Source organism: Arachis stenosperma, chromosome 10, assembly GCF_014773155.1.
Source record: "Arachis stenosperma cultivar V10309 chromosome 10, arast.V10309.gnm1.PFL2, whole genome shotgun sequence".
Lineage (NCBI taxonomy): Eukaryota > Viridiplantae > Streptophyta > Magnoliopsida > Fabales > Fabaceae > Arachis > Arachis stenosperma.
The window spans coordinates 87072962-87082908 of record NC_080386.1 but is presented as its reverse complement, the minus strand read 5'-3'; the positions used below and the strand labels follow the sequence as shown (position 1 = coordinate 87082908).

Genomic DNA, 9947 nt, shown 5'->3' with positions numbered 1-9947 from the left:
TCACCTTCTCCAACAATGGAGTTTAGAGACTCATGCCGTCAAAGTGTATAAAATTCAGATCTGAAAACGTCATGAGGTACAAAGTAAATCTCTAAAAGTTGTTTAAATAGTAAACTAGTAACCTAGGTTTACAGAAAATGAGTAAACTATGATAGATAGTGCAGAAATCCACTTCTGGGGCCCACTTGGTGTGTGCTGGGGCTGAGACTTAAGCTTCTCACGTGCCTGGGGCTGTTTTGGGCGTTCAACGCCAGGTTGTAACCTGTTTCTGGCGTTGAACTCCAGCTTGTAACCTGTTTCTGGCGCTGGACGCCAGACAGCAGCATGATACTGGCGTTGAACGCCAGTTTACGTCGTCTATCTTCACGCAAAGTATGGACTATTATATATTTCTGGAAAGCCCTGGATGTCTACTTTCCAACGCCATTGAGAGCGCGCCAATTAGACCCCTGTAGCTCCAGAAAATTCATTTCGAGTGCAGGGAGGTCAGAATCCAACAGCATCAGTAGTCCTTTTTCAGCCTAACTCAGATTTTTGCTCAGCTCCCTCAATTTCAGCCAGAAAATACCTGAAATCACAGAAAAATACCCAAACTCATAGTAAAGTCCAGAAATATGATTTTTTCCTAAAAACGAATAATATTAACCAAAAACTAATTAAAACATACTAAAATCTACATGAAATTACCCCCAAAAAGCATATAAAATATCCGCTCATCAGAAGTCATCCAGAAGGATCAATTGCAGAGGGTTATTTGGCTGAAGAGTGTTTAATTTTTTGTTCAAGATATTTGCATGAGGGAGTGAAAACAAGATTCAACAGAATATCTCGGAATAATGATGAAGGTACTTCAACCAAAGATCCTGATTCAAATTTGTTCACAAACAAGGGTAGTCCGTTGGGTGGAAAAAAAGGGCAGCTATCATTTTGGATGAGAAGTCACTCCATCAAGCTAATGCATATGTATTGAACAATTGCATTAACGTTGAGCCTTACATGAGGTAAATTTGCACCTCTAATTTGTTCTATTCCTTAGACTAATTTTGGTAGCATTATACAATAATATGCATCCCTTGTAGAGAACATGGTGATCAACAAAAGCAAGACAAGCGGAAGCGAAAGTAGAACGTTATTAAAGATCAGAATGAAGACTTTATAGAATGGTTCCTAGGACGTGCCATGAAAGATGATGTTCCTAGTATGATACGACAGTTGTCTAAGGGTCCAAATAAAGTTGCAAAATCATTTTCTGCTTATGTTGTCAATGGGTACAGATTTCATACTAAGCGGTGAAAAGTGATGCGAAAAATGCAAAATAGTGGTGTCACTGTGGTGGCTGAAACTACAAGCTTTGCTAGTGTTAAGGACAAAAAAACCAATCAAGGCCAATATAAGATATTATGGTAGAATCATGGATATTGTTGAGCTAGACTATTATAGTCAATTTAAAGTTGTGTTATTTAAGTGTGAGTGGTTTATAGCTGAGGAAGATAATTATGGTTTGACAAAAGATGTTACCAAGACGAACCATTTGTGTTGGCAAGCCAAGCACACCAGTGCTTTTATGTGAAAGATCCATATATTCTCCAAAAGCATTATGTGATGATAACTGTTCCAAGAGACTTGTTTAACAATGGTGTCCAATTATAGTTTGACCCTAACATAATAGAGCCACATGAATCTGTGAATAGTCCGATACCCTTAAGTCATATTGGTGAGGTAGACTTGGTTAGACCGGGTATACGACCTACTATTGTTGATGTGACACCGAACAAGATCAAATCTAAAAACAAAGAAATAGAGTCTGATGAGTTTGATAGTGATGCTGAAATCTAGTGACTACAATGTGTTGGATTAACTCGATGCTTTATTTGACCTCTCTTGTTGTTGCAATTGAAATATGTTGATATCTTATTTTTCTTTCCTTTTGCATTGATGTATGTTGACTCTTTATTTTGACTTCCCTTGTTGTAATTGGATTATGTTGAAACTCTCTTTGAGATCTCTTTTTTTTTGCAATTGGATTAAATCGATGCTTTATTTGACCTCTCTTGTTGCAATTGAAATATGTTGATATTTTATTTTCCTTTCCTTTTGCATTGATGTATGTTGACTCTTTATTTTGACATCCCTTGTTGTAATTGGATTATGTTGAAACTCTCTTTGAGATCTTTTTTTTTTTTTGCAATTGGATTAACTCGATGCTTTATTTGACCTCACTTGTTGCAATTGAAATATGTTGATATTTTATTTTCCTTTTCTTTTGCATTGATGTATGTTGACTCTTTATTTTGACCTCCCTTGTTGTAATTGGATTATGTTGAAACTCTCTTTGAGAGCTTTTTTTTGCAATTGAATTAAGTTGATGCATTATTTGACCTCTCTTTTTTGGATACAGGATGAGTAATGAAAGAAATCCCAAAAGAAAAAGGTTAAGGACCCTATCACAAATAGAGTCACTGGTGCACGAAATTGCAATCACACTTTTGCAATTCCGCACAACTAACCAGCAAGTGCACTGGGTCGTCCAAGTAATACCTTACGTGAGTAAGGGTCGATCCCACGGAGATTGTCGGCTTGAAGCAAGCTATGGTTATCTTGTAACTCTTAGTCAGGATATCAAAAATTATCAGGATTGATTGTGAAAAGCAAAAAGAACATGAAATAAGTACTTGTTTTGCAGTAATGGAGAATAGGTTGAGGTTTTGGAGATGCTCTGTCTTCTGAACCTCTGGTTTCCTACTGCCTTCTTCTTCAAACACGCAAGGCTCCTTCCATGGCAAGCTGTATGTAGGGTTTCACCGTTGTCAATGGCTACCTCCCATCCTCTCAGTGGAAATGTTCAACGCACCCTGTCACGGCACGGCTATCCAGCTGTCGGTTCTCGATCATGTCGGAATAGAATCCAGTGATTCTTTTGCGTCTGTCACTAACGCCCCACAATCGCGAGTTTGAAGCTCGTCACAGTCATTCAATCATTGAATCCTACTCAGAATACCACAGACAAGGTTTAGACCTTCCGGATTCTCTTGAATGCCGCCATCAATTCTAGCTTATACCACGAAGATTTTGATTAAGGAATCCAAGAGATATCTACTCAATCTAAGGTAGAACGGAGGTGGTTGTCAGGCACGCGTTCATAGTTGAGAATATGATGAGTGTCACGAATCATCACATTCATCCGGGTTAAGAACGAGTGATATCTTAGAACGGAAGCAAGCATGATTGAATAAGAAACAGTAGTAATTGCATTAATCCATCAAGACACAGCAGAGCTCCTCACCCCCAACCATGGGGTTTAGAGACTCATGCCGTAGAAGATACAATGAGAAACGTGTAAAGTGTCATGAGGTACAGATACAATGTCAAAAGATCCTATTAATAGTGAACTAGTAACCTAGGGTTTACAGAAATGAGTAAATGACAGAAAAATCCACTTCCGGGCCCACTTGGTGTGTGCTTGGGCTGAGCATTGAAGCATTTTCGTGTAGAGGCTCTTTCTGGAGTTAAACGCCAGCTTTTATGCTAGTTTGGGCGTTTAACTCCAATTTTTATGCCAGTTCCAGCGTTAAACGCTGGGAATTCTGAAGCTGATTTGCAACGCCGGTTTGGGCCATCAAATCTCGGGAAAAGTATGGACTATTATACATTGCTGGAAAGCCCAGGATGTCTACTTTCCAACGCCGTTGAGAGCGCGCCAATTGGGCTTCTGTAGCTCCAGAAAATCCACTTCAAGTGCAGGGAGGTCAGAATCCAACAGCATCTGCAGTCCTTTTCAGCCTCTAAATCAGATTTTTGCTCAGGACCCTCAATTTCAGCCAGAAAATACCTGAAATCACAGAAAAACACACGAACTCATAGTAAAGTCCAAAAAAGTGAATTTTAACTAAAAATTAATAAAAATATACTAAAAACTAACTAAATCATACTAAAAACAATGCCAAAAACAATGCCAAAAAGCGTATAAATTATCTGCTCATCAGTCACCAAGAAGTCCCTTGAAGATGAGGAGTCCAGTCAAAAATTCAGGAAAAATTCAATTCACGAGTGCTTATGCACTATTAAAACAATTTCAAATTAAAAGAGAACATATTTTAGCTGTATGTGGGGATAGTAGCAAACATGAGACAAGGAAAAAGGGCAACATGTCAACAAAGAAGGTGACAAGAGTTGACGATGAAGGGCAAAGCAAAATGCCAAACAAGAAGATAACAAACAACAAAGACAAGTCAACCAATGAAGGTGAGGGTCAAATCAAGATGCCAACGGAGAAATCCAATGTACATGAAGGTCAAAGTGGGAAGAAGCCAACTAGGAAGAAGGTGCCAATGAAGAAATCAAAGGTGGAAGATGAAAAAGCGATGATGAACACCAATGGCGTGATGGTCAAAGCAAGATGCCGACCGATAAGAAAATACCAATGAAGAAATCAAATGAAGAGGATGCCAACGAAGAAGAAGAACACAAGCTTGAGTCTCTTATCCCAGCTATGACTTTAGATGAATTCTTCGAAAAATATGGGATATCATTGGATGAAAATGATGAAGAATATGAATATGATTATGATGATCACAGTCCAAGTGTTGGGAATAGTAGTGACAGTCAACACGGTAATGCTTTTATCCCTAGTTTCAATAGCAAATAGTGAAAGACACCAACCTAGCTCTTTTATTTAGTCTACTCTTTTATTCATTAGATTAGTATTCTTGTTAATATTCTCTAGTAATGACATTGGAAATAGGTACCAAAAAGAAAAGAGTTCGTGGTCCTACCCAACTGAAGCATATTCATGCTATGGAGACACAGATAGAGTTAACATGGTACAACGGCAAACCCATAGGCCCAACAAAGACACAGGTTCAATTGTTTAGTCGGTTCTTGGGTACACTTGCAAGAAACTCTAATTTGGTCACGTTATTATATACTAATTGGCAAGCTGTGTCCAATGAGACTAAAACTTCAATGTTAGATTATGCAAAGGTGAGTAGATCATTCTTCTTTTTAAATTGTTTACAAAGTAGGCTTAGCACGTATGGTAAAATAACTTAATTCGTTGTTTCTTCGTAGTCTAAATATAACATTCCTAGTGACGCTGAGCCTTGGGTGATAGATACCATTGGAGAGTCATGGAAGCAATTTAAGAAACGGGTAAAAAAATATCATTATACACCGTATAGCTCATTAAGAGAGATGATGAAAAATTGTCCAATGACTGTACCTGCATTGCACTTTCGAAAATTAGTTCAGTTTTGGAGTCTTAATATCAGCAAAGTAAGTTATTTTCATAACTTTGTTGGCTTTAATGATGGTATCATGTATTTAACTAACTCTATGTATTTTTACATTGCAACAAAATATAGGTTATTTCTGACAAAAATCGTGAAAACAGATCCAAGCAAAAATGGAATCATCGAATGGGTCCAGTTAGTTTTGAATTAGTACGCGCTGAATTGGTATTTTCTTGTGCTTCACATTTAAGTATTTTTGTATCTTTAATTTCCACTTATATGTGTTAACTTAGTCACATGTTGGTGGTTTCTTTGTAGCGTGCAAAGAAGGAGGACAATGAAGATCCATCACAAGTTAAGATGTTTGTTGTAACTCGTATGAATAAAAAAGGAGAGACTGATTCGGGAACACAAGAGACAATTGTGAGTTGTCTAGTTTCTTAGAAAAGTACACCAAACAAGAAATGTGTTAGCTATTTTTTATTTTAAAGCATTTGGGTGCATGAACTTATTTCTTTCCCATTTGTGTGTAATAGGATCATCTTCAAAATTTGAAACAAGCAGGATATAGTGACGATGAAGCAGTTCAAACAGTTTTTGGAAAGGAGAAAAGTGGTAGAGTTCGTTTCTATGGTCGATCAGTCACAAAATTCTCTCTTAAAGAGGATAAGCAAATCCGACAAATGCAACAACAACATACTGAAGTTGTTTCAACTATGGAGAAAAATCAAAATAACTTAACTTCCAAGTTGGATGGTTTAACAAACTTGATTAAAATGTTGTTGCAACAAGTCAATCCTTGTATGAGTGCAGAACAAGTGCAAATAATGATAGAAGCCGCCCAACAATCTCCGCTTGACGCGAGTAGTGCACCAAATGATGCGCGGCGAAGCATTCCTCCTTCACTTGGATCGAACCATGTATCAAAGGATATGGAAGTAAGTAGTGTTCATAATTAGCAGTTAAATTAATAGTATGCTTTTGATAAATGATATATCATGGATTTGAGTTATATTTAAGATTTTAGGATTGTGAATCATGTATACTTATATATGGAAATTGGCTGTAAAACTGAAACACATATTCAAAACAAGACTAGGCTTTTCATAGTGAAAACAATTGATTGGCCTTTCAATTTGTGATGTATGTGGATGCTCATTGATCATGTGTTTTTTTTTATCTTCCCCCTGTATTAACAATAGAAATGAGTTCTTTTCTATTATTTATTTATTTTGATCAATGAAGAAACTCAATGAGTTACCGCAGCAAGTATAACTTGCAAAATTCCAAAAGCAAGCAACTAAATAAACATAGTTTATCTTATAGCTTTATTTTGTTGTATATGTACTACATCATCACAAGCATTTTTGCTCTGTTCTAACATGTTTATTTTTTTTGCTAGCAGGAAGACATGATGTGATGAAGAAAATATATTCTAAATTAAATATGACATGGGATGGGGCTTACAATGACCTTCGTTATCTAAATACAATATTTTGATGTGTTTTAGCTACTTTTTGAAAAGAGACTTTACTCCGTATTATATGTAATTGGATAAATTACACTCTATTTTGATTTGTGTTGTTTAGATTAGAAATTAAACATATCTAGCTTATAATGAAATTTTTATGATTTAGATTTCTTGAATTTCTTACTTTTAGATTTATTTTGTGATTACCATCTTTCGTGATGTGATTATACTTAAAAAAAATTAAATCTCATAAAATATGCAGGTTATAATAACCATTTTAAAATACATTTTAAAATAGGGTGACCATAGATAATCTATGGTCACGGCCAAAACCGTGACCATAGATAAGGCTATGGTCACGGTTTTAAAGAAGGGTGACCATAGAGGCTATGGTCACGGTAAAAACCGTGACCATAGATTAGGCTATGGTCACGGTTTTTAGGAGGGGTGACCATATAGGCTATAGTCACGGCCAAAATCGTGACCATAGATAAGGCTATAATCACAGTTTTAAGGAAGGGTGACCATAGAGGGTATGGTCACGGTTTTAAGGTGGGGTGACCATAGAGGCTATGGTCACGACGAAAACCGTGACCATAGATAAGGCTATGGTCACTGTTTTAAGGTGGGGTGACCATAGATAAGGCTATGGTCACGGTTTTAAGGAAGGGTGACCATAGAGGCTATGGTCACGGTTTTAAGGAGGGGTGACCATAGAGGCTATGGTCATAGTGAAAACTGTGACCATAGATAAGGCTATGGTCACGGTTTTCAGGAGGGGTGACCATAGAGGCTATGGTCACGGCCAAAACCGTGACCATAGATAAGGCTATGGTCACGGTTTTAAGGAAGGGTGACCATAGAGGCTATGGTCACAGCAAAAACCGTGACCATAGATAAGGCTATGGTCACGGTTTTTGCCGTGACCATAGATTAACCTATGGTCACGGTTAAAAATCGTGGCCTAAAGTGTCAGAATTTAAAAATTGTAACCGTGACTACAGAAACCGTGACCATAGACCTATGGCCACGCCAGAATAGGCCACAGTAAAAAACCGTGATCATAGGTCTAAAATCGTGACCATAGATATATGGTCACCCTTTTCACTAGCTATGGTCACGGTTTTTTACGGTGACCATAGGCCCTTTTTTTGTAGTGGCTGTCAAGTTGGTAGTATTAAACTAAGAATAGCACTTGTTGCTTTGTTGGGTTCTTAAAAAGTTAACTACTTTTCAATGATTATAAACATGATGGAATACTTTTTTTATTTTAAAAGTTTGTGTTTTTTCACATTTAATAAATAATTCTAAAAATAAAGACACTTTTACTTAGGTTCTCAAAAAATCAATCAGTATAGTTAGGTTATGACATTTAATTTGGTACAGGTTTATTAGGTTATGACTATGGATTATATATTCTCATAACATTACTTATATTAAAAGTAGTAGATGAAATGTAAGAATTTTTTAGAATTACTTATATTTCAACAACTTATCCTTATGTAAGGTTCTTTTTTCTTTTAGTTTAACATGTGAGTACACATATTTTTTATTTTTTATCTATTTTTTAATTTGATTTGTATTAAATTTACTTTTTTTGGGGGTAATAAGAATTAGAGTCTAAATATTTCTTTTATAAAATTATTCATCTAAAAAAGTTATTAAATCGATAATGGGCTTGTTTGGGTAAATGATACGTGGTCCAAGAGAATACTTTGGTCATTTTAGAGCTAAGGAGTAGAATGGTAATCTCATCACGTTCAAAGATTTGAATATTAGAAGAATTATACCATGCTGGTATTGGACATCAAGAAGACCAAGAGTCTGTCACAAAAACAGTGGTGCTGAAATAGCGACAATTCATAAGACTTGTTGGGCTAACAGTCTTTTTTAAGTCTAGTGGAAGACACAAATTTAATTTAATTTTTGAAATTATTAGACCTATATTTTAGTTTTCTTTGTTGTTTAGTTTGTTAAAAGATTTCTTTAGTTCTGATTTACTTAGTTGTTTTTTAAGAATTTTAAATTTAAATCAGATCTAATCTAATATAATAAGATCAAATCTGATTTAAATTAGTTATCATATCTTTAGGATTTTAAATTTAAATCAAATCTGATCTAATCCAATAAGATCAAATCTAATTTAAATTAGTTATCTTATCTTTAGAAGATTTAAGTTAAGCTATCTTATTTTATCTTTTAGTTAGTTTGTTAGGGGCCTATTTAAACATCTTTCGTGAGACCATTTACACAACTTTTGATTAATATAATTTTCAGTTGCTTTATGCATTTTTTAGTGTGATTAAGTGAGATGAGTGATTTGCTTCGCTTGTTGCATGAAGAAGATTGAAGGATCCAACACTAAAGTAATTCTGTGTGCTAGTCTCTTCAATTTTCAGTCCTTTTATCTAGGTTGTCAATTCATTAGCAATCGTCAAGTTCTCATTACCTTGTCTAAAGTATGAAATTAGTTATCTTTCTTCCTTTTCATCCATATTAATGCCTCCATAATTGATCAGTGAATCTGCAAAATCTTAAAAAATTGACATAAAAACACTAGAAATTTTATGGTTAGATATATGAGAAATTAAAGACTCTTTAGAATTCAATGATACTAAGCACTCTTGTCTAAACTAGAACTATTTAGATCTCTCTCACAAGTGTGTTTATTGCTCTCAATTTCTTTGTCGCTCATTGACTCCTCTATCTCACTATTCTCATCTTTTCTCTCAAAATTCTCGCTTTCAATTAAACATTAATCATTTTCACTAAAACACGCACTCACTCTCTTTCTCTATTTCTTTTCTCTCTTGATTTGTAAATTTCTCACATTCCAAGGACCCACTTGATAAATTTTGTACTTTTGGATTCTCCAAGTACACATCAGCTTCTACAGCATACTCAACAAATTCTTCTGTCACTAGCTTGGAGGAAGAATGAGAAATAGGCTTAGAAAAAAATCTTCTTCTTATGTCGATCTATAATAGTCTTTCTTATCTACTCCAACCCAATGGCAACATTGACTAAATTTTTCATGGTTGTGCAATGGTAAAGTTTGAAATTATATGCAATGTCTTTATTTAGTCCAATAAGAAAGCGTCTCATAAGAACATCAGGACACTTTGTAATATTAGCCTTAGTTCCCAAAGACATCAACTACTTGTGGTACTCCATTACTGATTTTGAACCTTGTTTCAGCTGACGAAACTGTCCAAGAAACTCATTGTGGTATGATGATGGCAAAAATT

At 35.4% G+C, this 9947-nt stretch overlaps 1 protein-coding gene across 1 annotated transcript; it reads left to right on the top strand.

Moving 5' to 3' along the window:
* The first annotated feature begins 4420 nt into the window (after positions 1–4420).
* On the top strand, positions 4421–6187 carry LOC130957303 (uncharacterized). Its single transcript, XM_057884171.1, has 6 exons — positions 4421–4610; positions 4742–4980; positions 5068–5148; positions 5361–5453; positions 5547–5651; positions 5765–6187. The coding sequence occupies exons 1-6, from the start codon at positions 4421–4423 to the stop codon at positions 6185–6187; spliced, it is 1131 nt and encodes a 376-aa protein (XP_057740154.1).
* Positions 6188–9947: the final 3760 nt, after the last annotated feature.

Coding starts and splice junctions, on each gene's coding strand:
- LOC130957303 (XM_057884171.1), top strand. CDS start 4,421: ATGAAGAAATCAAATGAAGAGGATGCCAACGAAGAAGAAGAACACAAG. Junction 4,611..4,741: donor TAGTAGTGACAGTCAACACG/GTAATGCTTTTA, acceptor CATTGGAAATAG/GTACCAAAAAGAAAAGAGTT. Junction 5,652..5,764: donor CGGGAACACAAGAGACAATT/GTGAGTTGTCTA, acceptor TGTGTGTAATAG/GATCATCTTCAAAATTTGAA.